Source organism: Cygnus atratus, chromosome Z (assembly GCF_013377495.2).
Source record: "Cygnus atratus isolate AKBS03 ecotype Queensland, Australia chromosome Z, CAtr_DNAZoo_HiC_assembly, whole genome shotgun sequence".
Classification (NCBI taxonomy): Eukaryota; Metazoa; Chordata; class Aves; order Anseriformes; family Anatidae; genus Cygnus; species Cygnus atratus.
The window spans coordinates 29,244,648-29,264,693 of NC_066396.1; the positions used below are offsets into that span (position 1 = coordinate 29,244,648).

At 37.8% G+C, this 20,046-nt stretch overlaps 1 protein-coding gene across 10 annotated transcripts in view; it reads right to left on the reverse strand.

Moving 5' to 3' along the window:
- The window catches only part of GLIS3 (GLIS family zinc finger 3), a 206,337-nt gene that overhangs the window by 56,220 nt on the left and 130,071 nt on the right, over nt 1–20,046 (reverse strand). For 6 of the 10 annotated variants that reach the window (XM_050716144.1, XM_050716143.1, XM_035565804.2 and 3 more), the window contains exons 5-7: nt 15,561–15,722; nt 14,076–14,186; nt 4,835–4,921 (exon numbers count right to left, since the gene is read on the reverse strand). In XM_050716144.1, the coding sequence (XP_050572101.1) occupies nt 4,835–4,921; nt 14,076–14,186; nt 15,561–15,722 (360 nt within the window). The remainder of the gene's footprint in view (nt 1–4,834; nt 4,922–14,075; nt 14,187–15,560; nt 15,723–20,046) is intronic. The other 4 variants (XM_035565811.2, XM_035565807.1, XM_035565809.1 and 1 more) reach the window with 1 other exon arrangement.

Below are 20,046 nucleotides of genomic sequence, written 5' to 3' on the forward strand. Positions count from 1 at the left end.
CTGACTATCCAATGCAGCCATAAATATTTATCTTCAGTTAAAAAAACTATGAAGGTGAAATAATAGTTGACCAGATCTAACTGCTGCAGTCTGTGTCTTGCCGTCTTCCAAAGACACTGCATCTCATTTGCAGCTAGACAGTAGAGTTATTAACTGGCTGTAAAAGACAGTGGATGCTCTCCTTGACTTCTGTATAAATTATATCCCAGCACAAAAATCCTGTCATTATGGCTGCAATACATTTCCCTCTTGATCACTCAGCTGAGCACCAGTACAATCACACCAGAACTGAAAACTTGCCAATCTGTTTGGGAGAACTCTAACATTAGAAAGTTATCTTGCTGAATGATGAAATCAGTAACTGAAAATTTTGCCATGCTGAGCACAGAGATTTTCAGCGTGCTGCAGCGTAGCCCAAAGTTAACAATCAACTGCTCAGCCCACTTTTAAGTTCCCTGTGTGAAATGTTTGTTCTAAATGATAATTTTTCAACTTTAATAGCTCAGTTGCATGGAAGACTTGACAGGTTTTATATTTGGAAATCTGAGCCTTTCCCATTATCACAATGTGGTGATTTTTTCTAATACACAAAACAAACCACTGTCAGTCATAATTTACAATTGTTTTATGCCTGCAATAATCAACTAATGTTCATCAGTTTCAGAAAACTGGATTGAAATTCTAATGTTATATTAGCATTTTAGGTATAACTAAATAATTACCCAAGATTAAATGATACAAGCAGAAGTAATTAGAAGGGAGTAAGATTTCTACATTCTTCAGTTTTCAATGTCATTATATATGAGTCCAAGACCAGAGACATGCTTAATGTATGTTTAATGTATGACATATTTCCAAAGAAAATGTTTCCTTAAAAGAAAGGATCGCTTGTTTTATATTTTTCTAAACAGTCTGTGTTTTATCTAAGATCTGCATGTTTTTGTACAACCTGGCTCATTTCTTCAGCATTACTCCTGTTCAATAGAAATCTGATGCCATCAAGGAAAACATCTGTTTATGAGCATTGTTGGTTAGAAGAGATGTAGTTTTGAATTTTTCAGACATGATTAGCTTGTTTCCAAACCACATTAGATAGGATCTCACTAACTTCAAAGCCTGCCCATATGTACTCACATTAACTCCAGTAAATCTTCAGCAAAGACTGGGCTCCTCTAGTCACTCAAACATGCCAGTTATGTCATCAAATCAGAGAAGTTTAAATTTCATTTTTGGGAAAGCGGGCTTAATGGACTCTAGTAATGCTGTCCACATAGTACCGCATTTCCATACATAAGGGAGACATTGGTTACAGTCTATTCTTTCAGTGCAGGTTAGATCTGTGTCTTCTCTATTTATAAAACAAAAACAAAAACAACAACAAAAAAACCCTCACGCAACTCTGAATATTGCTGTGTTTCACTGAGTGGAATTGCTCCACACAAAGTGTGTTAAAGTTTTATAAACGTGTTTTTGCTTTCACTATACAGCTAAGGAGGAATCTTTGTTATTCAGCTGTTTGTGTATTAAGTTTACTACGCTGTATTTGTGAAGCAGGGAACAAGCCAGTAGTCTTCCATGTGTTTTTGTTGTTCATATGTTAAGTTGGCATTTGAGGAGAAAAGTATGACCTGTCTACATCAAGCTACACATTTTACTAACTTTTTTAAGGGAGTAGCCAGAAATTAATATTTTCTTGCACATTCAGAGTCACATTATGTCCTGTTAGTATCGTGACAGTGACAGCACACAGATGTAACCACTGGAAAAGTGCAAGTTCAATATGAAGCCATGCAATGTGAGGGTGTTAACACATATTATAGGTTTCCTTGCTAGATCATCTATTTATTCACGCAGATCAGCTTCAAGGTCCAATGCTTTCTTCCACAGTTCTAAAACTTGTTGACAGTACAAGATAGACAGTACAACTTCATACTTAATAAGTGTGCTAGTTCTTGCATCTGGAAGCTACAGACACCTTGGAACAAAGAGACACTGTAGATAGAAGGGATTCCTCAATAACTGTTTCCAGTGAATTATCTGGGCAGGATTTCTAGAAAGCTATAATATAATTCTGCTAATTGTCTACCACTGCTTTCCAATATGTATGCACAATATTTTTATCTGCTCTTGCATTCTGTTTCAATTAAATCATAGGCCAGGAAAACAGAATAAAACTGAAATTAAACTAGCCTATATGGACAGTGTAACTGTTAGGTTCCATATGAGAAATAGTTACTTTTGCTCCACTCAAAGTTTTACTGCAAACATTTGACTTCAGAGACAATAATAGCTTTCATCTTTGTTGCCTACCTTAACTCAAGAAAACGTACCACAAATGTTTTTCAGCCTCTTTTGTTAAAAATCAAAAGTTCTGGAACCTACACAGCTAGTTAACTTTGGGAAATTGTAAGCAACAAGAAATTCTGTTTTAGAAACACTAAAGTCTTGTAAGAAGCTAACACTGTTATGTTAACATGGATGACACCACAATGAATTTTACCTTTGTTACACATAGAACAAGAACTTATCTTTTGATTGGTATTATTCTAATTTGGAAAATAGTTTGGCTTATTTCCTTATTAAATTGATATAGACCAAAACCACCATTATAAGGAGTAAAACTGTAAATAGAACAGATCCTAAAGGAAACTTGAAATAAATAAATAAATAAATAAACAAACAAACATCAAACCAGCAATCTTACTTTAAGGAAGGTAAGTACAGTTTAAATGAGAAATATTGTAAGTGGCCATTTTCTGAAATAAACAAAAAAGGTTGCTTGGTCATAATTCTGTTGAATACTGATGTCCTACATTTTTCAAGTTCATTTTGCCCTATGCATTTTCAAGTACTGCCTTTTAATGTAGAAGGCTCCTAACAACGCTCCTTGTTGTGCCATCTACTGTCTTGGAAAAGTGCACATTTTCACAAATTTTGCTTTCCCTTATTTCTCATTCTAGTCATAGGACTGGAAAGCGTCCACAGAAATGCATGTGTATACACACACACACACATTACCTCTTTCCTTGTCCCATACCAGATTGTATCAAACTCGAAAAAATGCACCCACCTAATTAAAAATGCTACCTACATGATACCTATGACCATTCCTATTTCATCCTCTTTTTCTCACTGTTATAAGAGGCTTGTAGCTGTTTTTCATGTGAACAATAATCTAGACTTGAACTATGAAATTCAAAAAGCAGGAAAAAAATCTGATCCACTTTGTGTCAGACTAATTTGGAGATATAGCTTTTTCAGGTAAATGCAGCTTGACAAGGAACCCACTTGTACTGCAGAATGATTTGCTTTCCCTTATTGAAAACAGATCTGCTTGGCAAATTTCCACTTCAGGACTGGAAAAAAGTGGAAAACAAATAAGTACCCATCCATCTGGTGCTTTAGTTAAAACAAATGCTTGTCACAGGTTACCAAAAAGTGCCATGAAAATCTGTAAATAGCATATCAGCAATTATTTGTGTATATAAACAAAGATTTTTAGATTTCACATTCCCTTTAATACTCTACAACATCACTTATTGTACCACTGGCTTCAGATTTAAATATTTGATTTCGTGGAAATTGGTCATGAGTGCACCAGTTCCTAAAAGGAAACACTCATCTGTGTGAAATAATACTTGATTATAGAACAAGACTAGAAATGAAAAAAACTTTGGCAGCTTTACTGTTAAGAGATCCAAATTATTATGCCTTCAGGAATGTGATTTTCACTCTTCCAAAGAATCTTTAGGACATCTCTGTACAGTTTCATCTACTGTCTGTGAATTTGTGAGCTGTACATTTAGTATGTTTATTTGCTAGATGATGAATTTCAGAGCTCCTATAGCTTCCCATTTATTGTGGGAGGCTTTGGTTGGTTGTTTTTGTTTGTTTGGTTGGTTGGCTGGTTTGGTTAAAGTCGTTATTCAGTTTACTGTGCAGCCTCGTAAACAACCATCAGCAGATGGGGCAGAGCTCTGCAGCATGAGGAGGAAACAAACGGGAAGATTTAAGCTTTCCTCAAACAAGGATTGCTAGTGAAGCCAGTATCTCGCCCACCCATTGCTTCAGTAGTAGATAGGACTCCAAAATTGGTACCTGCCAGTGCAGGGCAGGTGCCAGGACCCATCTCCAGCAGCACAAAATCTGCACAGCAGGGACGGACATTCCAGCCTGGAAGGACAGTCAGTGAGGATGCTCTTAAAGACCTGAAGGGTGTTTGGGCTGCTGCTGGGCTGGCTAACTGAAACCTGAATAATAACAAATGCTATGGGGGTGCACTGACAGCTGTTGCAAGAGTTTTGAGACAATCTTGATTTTTTTTGGTATGTGTATAATTTAACAAGGGTGATAGCACTTCTTCTGGTGTACTTTCTAACATATCACACTGCCAGAGCTCACAGGACTATAAAATCAAGGCAGGAACCAGGTGCAGGGAGACATCATGACGTGAAACAATAAATGTTAACGTCAGAGTAAACCACAAATCTGCTGACATTTGCAATTGCATGTGTCTTAATGGAATGTACCCATGACATGAGAGGCCACTCTATAATCTTTACTTGATCGTGGCAACTGGGAGAAGTGCTTGAAAACTGGAGGAAAGCAAATGTCACTCCTACCTTCAAGAAGGGCAAGGAGGGCCCTGAGAACTACAGGCTGGTCAGCCTCACCTCAGTCTCTGGGAAGGTGATGGAACAGCTAATCCTGAAAACCATTTCCATGCACAAGAAAGGTGATCTTTCCCTCTATTCAACATTGATGAGGTCACACCTGGAGTACCAATAACGTTTCCATTTCTGGCCACCCCCGTACAAGACAAACATAGGCATACCGGAGAGAGTCCAGTGGAGGGCCACCAAGATGCTGAAGGGACTGAAGCACCTCTCCCGTTACTCTGAGAGAGTGCGGATTCTTCAGCCTGTAGAAGAGAATGCTCAGGAGGATATTATCAGTGTTTATGAATACCCCAAGGGAGGGTGCAAAGAGGACTGAGCCAGGCTCATTTTCAGTGGTGCCCAGTGGTAGGAGGAGAGACAATGGGCACAAACTGGAACACAAAAGGTTCCGTTTGAACATCAGGAAGCATGTCTTTACTGTGTGGGTGATGGAGCACTCTAACAGGTTGCCCAGAGACGTTGTGGAGTCTTCCTCCTTGGAGAACCGCAAAAGCTGCCTTGATATGGCTGGAGGGAAGCTGCTCTAGCTATCCCTGCCTGAGCAGGTGGGTTGGACCGCGTGACCTCCACAGGTCCCTTCCAACCTTAACCATTCCGTCATTCTTTTATTTGGTGACTGTAACAACTGCCAGTTGTAAGAGCACCGTGAGGAACATTTGTGTGTTTTCCACGTTTCCTGCTCCCTGAAGAGCAGAGCTCCACACACCACTGGCAAAGCCCATCCCCAGGACAGATCCTCCTTGCAAGTTCTGCCTTGCTTATCCTACTGCAGCACCTAGGGCAATGGCCACAGCCAGCCCTCCTTGCTTTCAAGGTCTGTTTTCCTGTTTCTCACTCACCACGCTCGAAAGAACCGATCACTTGTGTTATCAAAAGTTTTCCAACAAATTGTGCAGTTAAATTCCTTAAACACTGCTGACCATTCCTAATCCTTTTTTTGCCAGCACCCCTTTCAGCAAAAATTTCTGCACTCTACGGTGCCTGATTTATATTTCATTTTGAAAACAGGAAGTAAAGGGATTAAAGTTGAGGATTAGAACACTTACTCTTTAGTGCATTTTTTTTTTTTCTGCAGAATAGTTTATTAGTTGCCATGGGCACTGCTCACTGACCCTTAGCCCATGAATGCAGTTCTTTTTGCATTAATGACATCTTGTAAATGGACTTCATAGGAACAAATAAGGGAAAATATCCTTATGTTCAACTGCTCTGAAAGAAAGAAAATACATTTGCTTCTCTTTCCATTCTCTCTCTTTTGCACTTTTAACAGTGAAATTTGAACTTAAAATTTGAACAAGGGCAACTGAAACTTGAAAGGTGCAGAAGTGCACTGGGCTCATACTGTAGACCCTGGACAGAAGCTGTTTGCTCTCCAGAAGGCAGGTGTTCACAAACAGAGCAGTTTAACCAGCTTAATATAGTCACATAATAGACAAAGTTGTTGGTAACTGGCTTAATGCCCTAATAGCCTGCTGAAATACCAATGATGTATTCTTCTAACCCTCCTTAGCTACCTCCTTCCTCATCAATTAATCATTCTGAATAAGAGAAAAGAAAAAAGAAGTGAATTTATTTTCTGTAAGAAATTCATTAAGCAGTGTTTCTTGGTTCAAAAAAAAAAAAGTTCAAATACTGACAAATAAAAGGAAATGGAATGAAAGGAAATGTGTTGCAAAATGAAATAAAACACCGATACTAGCAAAAGAAAAATCACAATAAATTGTTTTCTATTTGTGTTTGCCACTAAATCTGACTGCTGGCATGAAATTTTGTTTATTCCAAGACTTGAAAACAAATCATTAGTTTCAATGATGTGTAGTAAAGTGCAGTAAAATCAACATGTAGTCAGAATACAAAAAAAAAGCCTGCTTCTACTGTAAAACAATTTAAACAATGAACAGGCAAGTAGCATGCAGCACTGTAATAAGCAGGAACACTGTATTTTTTTTCTGAGGGACTGAAGCATTTGCTGTAAGATGTACAGGTTTATATGTGTTATACCAAAAAGGCTCTAAGAGAGAATAAAAGAGGTGAACTGCTAGAAAGGGATATAAAATGACCAAGCCTCAGAAAAATTATGTCATTGAGATATGCCCATGAAGGTGGAGATTTTATATTCCCTTTTCACCAACGTGAGGCTTGCACAGTGGCAGAAGAACAATACCTGCAGGATCATCACTAGCTGTGCATAGTTACCTCTGTAAAGCACTCCCATTTCAGATGGGACCTCGGTCAGGCCACTCTGCAAGGCAGTTCCAGCAATTGCTTTGGCCAGATGATCCATGTCTCTATTTCCTTACTTCCAACACGCTGCACACCTAGAGTGGACTTATCTACTCTGCTAGCCTCTACTACAACCCAAATTAGGAGTGGATACAGCTGAGGTATAATACAGTCTGCCTCTTCATCTGAGAAGTGCAGTGTAGAACCTTTTTTCTTTATTGTAAGTAGTAAAAGAATTCTGAATTTTTCCAGCTATTACTAGCTGATCTATTTTTGAGAGAGCAATAAATGAAAAATGCAAGAAATAATGCATGAATAGAAGGATTAGGGAAACCCTGATTGCCTGTTCCCTTTCTAGCGTAACACCTGACAAGATCTCCTTCCTACTAGATATCATGGGAGGAAATCTTGTAGAAAACCTTCACTGAGAGAATATTTTGACAGCTCTCTAAAACCTACGGTTCAACCAGCATTACACAACTGACCAATATGTGTCAAAAAGGAATTTTATCAGGTAGAAATGAACCAAGCTGGAAGTGCAAGTCTGTGCACAGATCCCTGTCTCTTGTGCAATTAAAAAAAAATCTCCACCATGGATAAACAACTTTCACAAATGTCCTTTGGGCTGCCTTTCACAAAGTTATGAATTTGTGATATTCACTTTCTGGCAGAGACGATGCAAAATTCTATCATGGAGAAAGTCCGGAAAATATACACAGGACGAACTGTTCTGTTAGAATAAGACTAAGTAAATATCAAATATATAAATAAGGAGAAAAAATATATAGTTGAATGACACTGCATGCTTTAGCTGCACAGCTCCTCTGTATGGTACTGAAAAACTCAGTAGAAGACCAAGGAGTATCACTTATCATGCTATGGATCTTCTGAGGTATTAAGCTATCTGGTGAGCTGAATCCATGCATGGTGGCCGCAAGACCCCTTTGAATGAGCAGGTTTTTCCAGGAGTCACGACATCTTTCAGAGGCAATTGCCAGTTAAGCATTCACTGTATCAGAACATTTCTGTATAACATATATGATCCATAAGTAATTTATGAAAAAAGATCACAAACACATTCCGGGCACTGTTAAAACTGTGAAAAATTAAATAATTGATCAGGTGAAAGGTGACAGTATTTGGTAATAACTATCTTCAGTTCAAGGCCCACAGTGAAAAGCCCAGAGAGGTTTTACATTCTCTTTAGCTGGTCTTGTTTATCTGGGCTGTTCAAATTATCTATTCCTTTTTTTTTTTTTTTTTTCCACAAAGATATAGTGAAACAGTTGTATCCTTACCTATTAAAATATCTTTTAATAAAATGGAAACAGTCTTTAATATATATATTTTTTGGCACCACATTCTGACTTAAAGAACTTATACATGATGACAATTGTTGTCCACTGGTATAAATATGGATAAAATGAAAACTATAACTAAAAGCAAGATTGTACACCATTCAGATGCTAAGATAGATGCTATCAAACTAATCTTGTCCTTGCCAAACAGCTGTAAGAAATCAAAGCAATCCTTTTGACTTTTTTTTTTTTAAAAAAACTATCCTGTCTGCAAATGCACTTGTTTGAAGAGAAAACCTTCAAAAAGCTTTAGACATTGCAAATGCTCATGATAAGATCTACACTAAGTCAGTGGAGGGTCTGTTCCATTCAAGTGGGACATGAACTGCAATACTTAAAAGTGAATTAGGGATTTTCTTTATTTAGGAAGAGAGCTGCAGAAATAGCGAACTGTTCTTCATGGTACACTTGTACGAATAAGATAATGTTCCTATACTTGTAGAACAAGTTTAAGACTTGTGAGGGTCTTAGGTCTCAAAACAAATAAGTCTTTGTGAACAGCATAAAAAATATTTGCCTTCTATATTGTTTTTTATTCACTGCATAGCGAATAGTACAGGCTCTGAATTTTGTTAATGATTATGCTGCAGAGTTTCATTTTCACTAGCTTCAGTAAAAAGACTTACCAACTAAAAGAACTATGGATATGTATTTTCAAATATAGCATCATCAGTGCACAGATGAAAGAAATTGCTGTTTGCTGAAAACACAAAGTGAAACCAGCTGAAAGTAAAGTTTGTGTCAAGTAGTTTGTTTGTGTAATAAAGTCTGTCATTTTTTTGACTAGTTAGAGATGCTACTGTGTATCTCAAGGAACAAAATTACTCAGCATTGTTGTGATAGCAGAGCAAAGCTCTATACTGTAGCCTTACTTATTAAAGCTGTTCTATAAATAAGAAATATAGGGTCCAATAGACATAATGATTCACTTCCAACTTAGTGTAGATGCTATTTATAGCAGAAACAACTGTAGCTAGAATTATAGACTGGCAAAAAAAGTATCAATGCATAAATGGTTCTCCGATTTTATGAACTCAAAAAATAGTGTTAGTGTTTTGTAAGAAGAATAATACAAAGATGAGCTGAAGCAAATACCTGCCTCGCTCATCCTTATGTTTTCCTACTCTCCCCTTCTGATTTTCCACGATTCAATAAAGCCAGACACTGTTTTTAAAGTATATCTGAAAGAAGAAATTAAATAGTCATTTCAACACATGAATTTCTCCTCTCTGTCTTTTCCTTTCAGAAATACTGTGTGTTTATCATTGTCATGTTTTTGGCTGGAATTTTCTTTGTAGAGGCTCCCACAATGCTGCATTTTGGATTTTTGATGAAAATAGTGGTGACAACACACTGTAACGATAACACAACGGTGTTTTAGTTGTTGCAGAGCAGCTCTTACAGAGTCAAGGCCTTTTCTGCTTCTTGTGCTGCCCTGCCCACAAGGAGGTTGGGGGTGCACAAGAACTTGGAAGGGGACACAGCCAGGACAGCTGGCCCAGACTGACCATAAAGATAGTCTATACTGTACAGCATCATACTCAGCAATAAAACCTGGCGTGAAGAAGGAGGACGTGGGGGAAGATTGGAGTGATTACATTTGTCTTCCCAAGAAACCATTATGCATGATGAGCTGTGGCTGAACAGCAATGGCTGTTCAGCAGTGGCTGAACATCTGCCAGCTGATGGGAAGTAGCAAATTTGTTTTGCCTGTACATGTGGCTTTTGCATTACCTGCTAAACTATCCTTATTTCAACCTGTGAGTTCCTACACTTTTACCATTCCAATTCTCTCCCCCATCCCACCTGGGGACAGTGAGTGAGTGGCTGTGTGGTACTTAGCTTCTGGCAGGTGTTAAATCACAACAGTCATTGATTCTGGGGAACAACCAGTTTAGGCTATCATTTTTGGAAAGAATTTCCTGAAAACTCAGCAAGCTCTTGTATTTGGTCCTGTTATGCCCTGAAAATGCACAGAAGATTGAAAAGCTGAAAAGCTGTTAGGTAATTATTGATGTGAGGGGAAAAGAAAAGGTAAATGATTCATGAGGTCCTGAATTAATATGAGGTCCAAGCTAGATAAAGATTAGCAAGCACACAGTATGTCAAACTTTTAAGTAGACCTTGGCAATAAATACCAATATTCTTTCTAAGGTAACAGTTTACTTGAATTCTGCATATGGAAAAAATGAAGGAAAGAAAGAGGATGACAGAGGAGAGAATATAGAAGTATCTGGGGCAGAAGAAAGTACTGAGATGGCTCTTACCATGGCATATGCACCTCAGCTGCCTACGGATGTTCGGCTTGGTTACATATCCTAAAGAATCAAAGCCACAAAGTTGGGAGACAGAATAAGGAAGGAAATGGAAAAAGAAAAGTGTTACAAAAAATGAAATGAGAAAAGAAAAAAAAGCAGGAAAATACGTAAATTAAGGAAAGGCAACCTGAAGGTTATTTTTAAGTAGCAATTTAGGAGCATTTACTTCTTCCAGATCGGGCCCAAGATCCACCCAGACTGCTTTAAGTTACATACAGCGTCCAGTAGTGGCTGACCTTTCAGCAGAAAGAGTGAGAAAGTGCAAATGAGCAGTGCAGAATAATCAAGGTTTTCCCTAATCTCTGTAGTTTGATGCTTACTTCTGTCCTAAAGCATGCTCCTGAATCACTGATATTCCATGCAAAGTTTGTGTTTATTTTTTAACACTGCCTAAAGAATGATGAGCACTCTCAATAATCACAGAAATACCCAGATCCCTTTGAATTTCAATTGGCCCTTGTCTTCTATTATATGTTTTGGTAACAAGTACCACAAGGTAACTGTTCATCTTTCAAAAAAAGATCTTTTAAGTTAGCTGTCCTTTCAAAGTTCAAAGGAGGAAACGACTAAGGGAACAGGCTTTTAAACTGTTTGTACTCCAGGGATATATTGTACATTATCATTCTTCTCAATATTCCTTTAGATCTCATTTTGGATACTATCTAGTTTTCTATCACTGACTGCCCTGCATAGAAGGAGCTCCATCAGTCTTCCCCAAGTGAAGATGAATTCCAGTCATAGTCAGCAATTTTTAACTTTTAAAAATATGAGAGGAAGTACTGCTTTTTATTCCACCAAAATACTTCAGAAGTAGGGACTGAATGTTATTGTGCATATGGATTTTGCTTAAAATGCTTTCCCAGACATTTTACGCATCTATTCCCAGATGTTTGCATGGTATTTGTATATGTGCTTGTCCTCATGCTTATGCAGAATTTTACAAATGATGCAAAGATGGTTAAAAAAATGAGATGATGGCTCCTTTCTGATTTGCTTGAGTAAATAAGAGTTTATTGTGCTATCTAGTAAACTGCACACAATAACTATATTTCTGCCATGATATTCTTGGAATACAGGACCTTATCCCATCACCTGGAGAGATTTCCAGTTCAATGTATTTAGATTATGGCTGGAGGCCAGGGTTGGAAGGGGAAAGGGAAGAGTGGCAGACTTACAAGGTTTGCAGAAAAGGCTTTTTTGCCTTACGTGGTAAGTCATAGACATTTATGAACAAAAATTGTTTAAAATAATTCAGAGACCTAAATTTATCTATGTCACTGCATCATCTGGCCCTATCATACAGGGACAAGGAAAGGGTCAAAGCTTTGAACACAGACCTAGAAAATCTGGGTTGAAAACTTCATATAACTAGCATTTAGTACAGCAAGTAGTGATCTCCTCTGTCATGAATATACTTTATCCTCCTATTTTAAGACTATGCAACATCAAAGACACATTTGCAAATACAGCCTTGGAGAGCCAGCAACTTAAGACACCAAAATAATGTCACTTAGTGTGTGGGGGACGTTAAAAGGAGGATTAAAAGCAGTGAGGCATGATATACTAAATGAATCCATGACTAACGGGGTGTGACAGCAAAGGGTTTCATTCTTTTCCACAGAATAGATCCCTAGGGCTGGAACTATTACTCCACTGTGCCTTTATCGCCTTGGAATTTTTATGGTTATTTTTGATGAATTCACATTTTTGTAAAGACTTTTTTGACATTAAGCCAATTTTCACTTTTAATTAAAGTCATAAATAATCTTAATTCTGCCTTAAAAGGTTTATTGTTTCTTACTTTTTATTATTATTACTGCCAGGAAATATTTTAAATGCCAAAGCATGATGTGAATTAGCAATTATAAGTTCTCAAAGGTCCAGTAACTATGTTGTACCTTGTAAACATTATATGTTGCAAACTTTATCCATGCTTTAACTATCTGGTTTGATTGATGACACATTTCTTCTTTTTCTTTTGATTTTTCTGGAGATTTCACTTCTTTACCTTTCCATGTATTACTGTATCTCAGGTGAACAATGGGTATAGGTAAATCCTTACCAAACAGGGCTTCAAAAACAAGCAGTTATAAGGCTAAAATGTGACCAGAGAGTGAAGCAAAGAGTAAAAAGGGCCAGCTTTAAACTGTTTGGTACAAAGAAGGCGTGCAAATTGAACAAAAACTCATAGTGAATGAAATGTCAGAAGGAAAATCCCACAAAGTATTGCAATCTGACACAATCAAAGACAGGAGATAACATTATTTTACTGTAAATGACAGTAATAGTACAGTGCAGTTCAATACCTGTATTCAGGCCCACTATGCCAGTTTTAGTTGATGCATCACACACAAATTTCTTACAATGCAGTCTTGATTGCCATTTACTTTGCGTGCCTGTAAAAGTCATAAAAGCTAGTGCCTGGGCAGCTCCTAGGATAGTCAGGGCAGGGCTCACAGAACTTCTTTGGCAGTCCTGCCTGTGAGCACACAGGAGCAAGGGAGCCAAAGCACTGCTTGTCATGGTGAACACAAATGCACAGTTACTTTCTCACTCATACAAGTGGGCATTCATAAGTTCAGAGGCATCTCCACAGGAATATTATAGACCAGTTCCTCACGGGCCAAAATACAGGTCTCTTCTGCCATGTCCTTTTTCTTGGTTACAACCAACCATTGAATCAAAATTTACTCCTTAAATCTGTATATTAAAGACCGTCCCTTAGAGCTTCCTATGTTGTACAAACAACACTTTTTGCTACTTTCTATGAATGGCTGTGCACTAAGTTTTAAACATCTTGAAGGTTTATCTATTCCTGTAACAGTTCACAAATGTTCTTGTATCAGGATCACTTTCCTTTAACATGAAAGCTCATGTTCATATCTTCAATGATCTAAACTAATGACATAGTGCCAGTGATTAATGTGAGATACGAAGAAAAATGCTCAGAAAAATCACCATTCTTTTAGGTCATAGCTCAGCTCTTCAAAGATGTGCTTATACGTACAAATAACTCTTGACTCATGGACTTGACATCCACAGGGACCCAGTGCTGCGAAATGCATTTGGAAGTGTCTGGCATATGAAAATGTAATTTACAGCTTAACCTCATACGCTGTCTATTGAGCCTCAAAATCCATCTTTCCATCCAAGACAGGTCATTTAAACTTGCATTTTATAATCTTACGTATTTATCTAGTGGTAGAAGTATAAAATCAAAAAATTTTGTTTTCAAAGACCACTTTTGATTTTGCTTATTATGTATGTTTAGTGATTAATCATCACATCAGCAAATAAGAGCATTAAAGCAAGCAGACTCATGAAGTCAAATATAAAATTATCACCTATGTAAAAACAGTTTAATTTACTTTTCATTAATGTTTTTTCTATTCGGTCTGAAATCAGTACACGCATTTAATACACATTGATATATCTAATATTATAACACCAACTTCTCCATATAATATTTACACCTGCCAACACAGCAGAAATTTTACCTTTTTCCTAACTTGCTGGTCTTTGGAAGAATGTGCTTTCACATGTTTTCTCAGGGAGCTTGGATCTGTGTATCGTTTAGTACATCCTGGAATTTGACATGCATAAGGTTTCTAAACCAAAAAGAAAAAGGATAAAGAAGCAGCTGTTAAATCACAGATTATTTTAACTCATGAGAATCCGTTTAGAGCTTTGGGATGCTGCAAATCACATTACTACAAAATGAAATGCTGTACATTATTACAAGCAGAAGGCCTAGTAATTTATTAGAAAGGGAAAGGAGAAAAGTAAGGTTCATGTGGAAGGAAAAACAAAGGAAAGCTTTAATTATAGCACCTTTCATTATTACCTTTTTTTTTTTTTTAATCAGTACAATGAATATTGTTAGGTATACTCACAATGCTTCCACCCTCAGAGCAATCTTTGGCTTAATCAGAAATTACATTCTTTAGTGAATCAGGTAAAGAAATTGCAGTAAAGGCCCAGATAGACTGTTTAGAATTATAGAAGAATCTGCTTTAGAAAAAGAGAAAAAGAAAAAGTGTTAGTTTACTACATTACGAAGAGAGCAAGCAAAAACCAGTGCAAACATTGAATACTAAAGTATCAAAAATATTACATACAAAAATACACATTTTAATCTGAAGTATAAAACAAACACTTCCAGCTCGTATTTTCTAATAACACATCAGTTTAGAGAGATACCAGTCCTGTAATACTTTTACAACTTAAAAAGACAAGACCAAAGAACCAAAATAATTCACCAAATAAACACAAATTTCAGTAACTATCTCCTTCTGCCTGTTCTAACCCACCTGTCTTCTCTGAAGACTTGAAGATTCACAATAAAGAACATTATATGAACATCAGGTCCAACTCTGCTAAAATTACCTATTTCAAAATTCAGCCATTTATGACTAACAAAGCATTTTTGAAAACACCATTGTTCAAATGTAGTGTACCAGCTATACTGTCAACTATTCGAAAAGGATCGTTTAAGTTTTGTGACAGCCATTTAATTCAAATGGTGGTGTTCTTGTTCTCCTTCTGGTCTTCTGCCCTTTGGAAACTGCTTGTCTCTAATGAAACCTGACCTTCTTTTGTTGTGAAACAAAGCTTTCATTAAACAAATCTCAATCCTGAGTCAAATTCACAAGCAACAATTTGTTGGCATGACTTTCTAGTACGTGCTCCAGCCATTCTACCGATTTTTGTCATATAATAGCAGTTATTATCCCAGATGGCTTCTGTGTCTTTGCATGTTGACTTCAGGTTCCCTAAATAACACCTGAGTGGGAGGAAGTTATTCTACCTGCAGTGGAGCCCATGAAGCTGTGGCCTTTTAATCGACTAGTCCTTGAACAGCCCTGGAAGACCCTTCTCCTTCCTATCAGTGATGTTACAGGCTACCTGTTGCCACCAACCTGGTGGAAAGGAGCACACAATCTAATGAACAGGGGACTGCAACGGGACCTCTACTTACTTACAGTGTCTAGGTGTGTCCTCTGGTGCTTGGCGCGGTCGCTGGAGTTGCTGAATGCTTTCTGGCAGCCAGGGTGCTGACAAAGATACGGCTTTTCACCTGTATGGCTCCTTAAGTGAATCTTGAGGTTTTCTAGTCTGGAAAAGGCCTTCTTGCAGCCCTCAAACTAGAAAAGAGAAAGAAATGATTGTAAAAGAAGGCACACACAGTAAACTGCAACAGCAAACACTGAGCAGAAAGGCAGTTGGGCTTGCAGGACACTCCAGCCTGCTATGGCCAGATGCCTCTAGAGCTGAGGAAAGTCTGGCACTGCTAGAGGGTTTGAGACACTTAGACCATAAGAGTGTATTTATCCTCCTTGCGTTTGTCTTAATTAGGAAACAACATCATACTGCCATTTTTCAGGGGTTACAATGAGACCCAGAGTGACTGCTCAGCTCAGAGCTCAGCACCATCCAGCCTCTCCAGGGAAAACAGCCCATGTTGGTTTTCCCAATAGCAGACAGGAAGCAAAACAGTCACTGTGTCTTGTGCTAGGCAGCCTCATCACAGCTCTGGATGTTAAGAGCTGAGCTGAACAAGTGCATCTCTTAGTACCAACCCAACCTATGCATTCACAACAAAACCCACACAGGGAAACATCAGTCTGCTCTACCTTGCATATGGTGTTGCAGGAAGTCAAAAAAGAACATCAAAATCCCTGCGTAATCACCTCATAGCTATTTGCTTGATTACAAATCATTGGCCCCGGTGATATTAAAATGATTTTTGAAACATTTCTTTACCTTTCCGATACATTTGTATGCATTACTAAAAATAAGGGGCTCATCCTTACAGCCCAGCAAAAGAGGATCTTATCTCTGTGGGTAACCAATAATCATGTGGCACAGTATTTCTGTACCTAACCAAGTACTGCATCTGCAAAGAAACCTAAGTTTATGTGAGTGGAAAACTATTTCTCATCTGTCCTGCTCCCATGTTATACTTTATCCTAGAGGAAAGTAAAAAACATCCATTCTGTTTGACATCAGCATTTTCATGTACATTTGATTTCAGTTAGACATGAATATTTATAACTGTTAGAAACATAAGCTTTAATAATTCTATTAGTCAAGATCAATTAATTTCTTTAGCTTTGACTTCTGCACATCCTACTGAGAAGCTACATCTAAAAAACCTGCTGTATAACATGATAGTTTGCAATTCTTGTTTGCTTGCAAGAGCAGTAATGCATTAATATTAAGTAATGTCAAACATTACCTATGTTCTAACACAAAATTTTCCAGTAAAAGAAATGGGCCATTTTCTACTGACACTAGAATAAAACATACACATTTTATTATGTTTTATTTAGTGGATGTATGTTTACAAAAGCACAGGTAGGAACACTGACATAATTCTGATCATAATTAACAAGCCTTAGTTAGCAACCTGTAAGACCCCCACCCCCAAAAAAAAAGTAAAAAAACAAAAACAAAAACAAAAACAGGATATTAAAAATACTTTTACTTTGGGGAAAATATTATTAGAAAATATTCCATGATGAACAACAACAACAACAAAATAAACCATAGTAATTTCTATCAATTGCCTGGATAACAGCACCACGTTTTCATAGGAAAAAGTAAAGATAAAAGACTGATATGAACAAACGACCTTTGAAAAGGAAAATAATTCAAATACAGCTACTTTAAAATAACAAAGAAATTTACTGATGATATTCACAGACATTTTATATGGACAAGTCATTATTTTTTACTAAATTTAAAAAACTATTCTAATTACAGTATTTAGGCAGTACTAACTATGAAATAAAATGTAGTATCTCAAGGGAATTTCTGTTTCATAGGGTAAAACTCAGCACAGTGAAAAAGTTCTAAAATCAGGCCCTCTGCTTTTTCACAATTTATAGAACTTTGAATCTTCAAGCACATGAGCAAAATTAAACATATATGCAAATAATTGTTTATGATTGTAAAGCAGCATTGAATTTAAATGGGCAAAAGTATTTAACAGTCCAGAAGTAGGAAATGTTATCTTATAAATTAAAGATAAAGAAGAAAAAAAATAATTTCTAAGGAATACTTCATTGCTAATCATAACTTGGAAGTAGAGAAGATACTCTGATACTCTGAAGTTCTCATCCCTCTACAGCCCTAAAATTCTGTGCATCATATTCACAAGGCCACATATAGTTTCATATTGAGAAAAGGTCATTCCAGAAAGAAGTAGAAACTAGAAGCCTGTATTATTAGAAAGACTGTCTTTGCACAACAGTTAATGAATTTTAACTCTAAAAATCAAGCTGTTTGAGGCCTTGGGAATCTTTGATGCCTAAAGATAAAAGGAATGAAGCAGCACTCTTTTGAACAAACATATTCTATAATTCTATGATTTTGAACAATTCTATTATTCCTAGAATCATAGAATCATCATCTGGGTTGGAAAAGATCTTCAAGCTCATCAAGTCCTACCATCAACCTGACCTATCAAGTCCCACTCTTCTCTGACAACTGGATTTTGGTGAAAGTTTTCCACAGAAGACATGATCACAAATTGGGCAAAAAAAAAGTATGGTAAGAGGGTGGTTGCATTTTGAAATGGAACCCTTCATAGTTTCTCATTTATTATCTGTGGTACAAGAAAAGGATGACAGGAATGTGTTACATACTTTCACTACAATGAGTCACTGAAGTATATGACATGCATTTGGCATTCTGAGGCTCTTTAGCGCTCTTAGTAATCCTGATTAAACCTCCTTTTTTAAATTAAACCTCCTTTTTTAAATTATTATGTGGAATTAATTGTGTAATATTTTCCTAATCTACAATACAGAAATCACAGTTACTGAGGTTTTTTCTGTTTGTTTGTTTTTTTTTTTTTTCTTTTACTGTTGTGTGCAAATTGAAATCAATCAGCATACAACTTAACAAAAACATCATATGATGGCTGACGGGCAGGGCTCAAAGGGTAGTGGTAAATGGGGCCACATCTGGCTGGTGGATGATCACTAGTGGGGTCCCTCAAGGCTCCATTTTAGGGGCCAGTCCTCTTCAATGTTTTTATAAATGATTTGGATGTAGGACTAGAAGGTGTTTTGAGCAAATTTGCTGACGACACCAAACTTGGAGGAGTTGTGGACTCGGACGAGGTGGAAAGGCCTTGGAGAGAGATCTGGACAGATTGGAGAGCTGGGCGATCACCAACCACATGAAGTTTAACAAGAGCAAGTGCCGGGTCCTGCACCTGGGATGGGGCAACCCTGGCTATACGTACAGACTGGGCGACGAGATGCTGGAGAGCAGCCCCGCAGAGAGGGATCTGGGGGTTGTGGTCAACAGCAAGTTGAATATGAGCCAGCAGTGTGCCCTGGCAGCCAGGAGGGCCAACCGTATCCTGGGGTGCATCAAGCATGGCATTGCTAGTCAGTTGAGGAAAGTAATTGTCCCACTCTACTCTGCGCTGGTGCAGCCTCACCTCGAGTACTGTGTGCAGTTCTGGGCACCACAGTACAAAAAGGACATAGAACTGCTGGAGAGTGTCCAGAGAAGGGCGACAAAGATGGTGAAGGACCTAGAAGGGAAGACATATGAGGAGCGGCTGAGGTCACTGGGCCTGTTCTGCCTGGAGAAGAGGAGGCTGAGGGGGGACCTCATCGCAGTCTACAACTTCCTCGTGAGGGGGAGTGGAGAGGCAGGTGACCTATTCTCCGTAATCACCAGTGATAGGACCCGCGGGAACGGTGTTAAGCTGAGGCAGGGGAAATTTAGGCTGGACATCAGGAAGAGGTTCTTCACCGAGCGGGTGGTTGCACACTGGAACAGGCTCCCCAGTGAAGTAGTCACTGCACCAAGCCTGTCTGAATTTAAGAAGCGACTGGACTGTGTACTTAGTCACATGGTCTAAACTTTTGGGTAGACCTGTGCGGTGCCAGGAGTTGGACTTGATGATCCTTATTGGTCCCTTCCAACTCGGGATATTCTATGATTCTATGATTCTATGATTAGCTCGCTCATAAAGAAAATTACTACTCCATACTTCCTAAACTTGGGAGTTCTTTTTAAAACATATTTATTAGAGTCTCCATATCCATATTTATTTTATATTTTTATAAGGCTAATTGCCAAAAGCAGGAGACAATATATTTACAGTGAAAGGTAAAGCATGTCAGTAAAAAGCAAAAGCGCTGCTGACTACGACTTTTTCACACTCGTGTTCTCCAGAGTGTTCTGCATGTGTTTGTACATACATAAATGGTGTTAAGTATACTGGGCAACCATTCTGTAAAATTATAATATTATGACATAGGTTTCTAGAAAATAATTGACACAACATGTGAAGACCTGCTGGATGCATCGTTCACTTCTGAGCCTTTTCCTGAATGACACAGCAGCCTTCATTTTGAAATACATTTAGACTTTTATACTGTAGGAACACTACGTTCCTGCACGGATTCCCTTGTCTGAATACTTTAATGCTTGTAATAGATA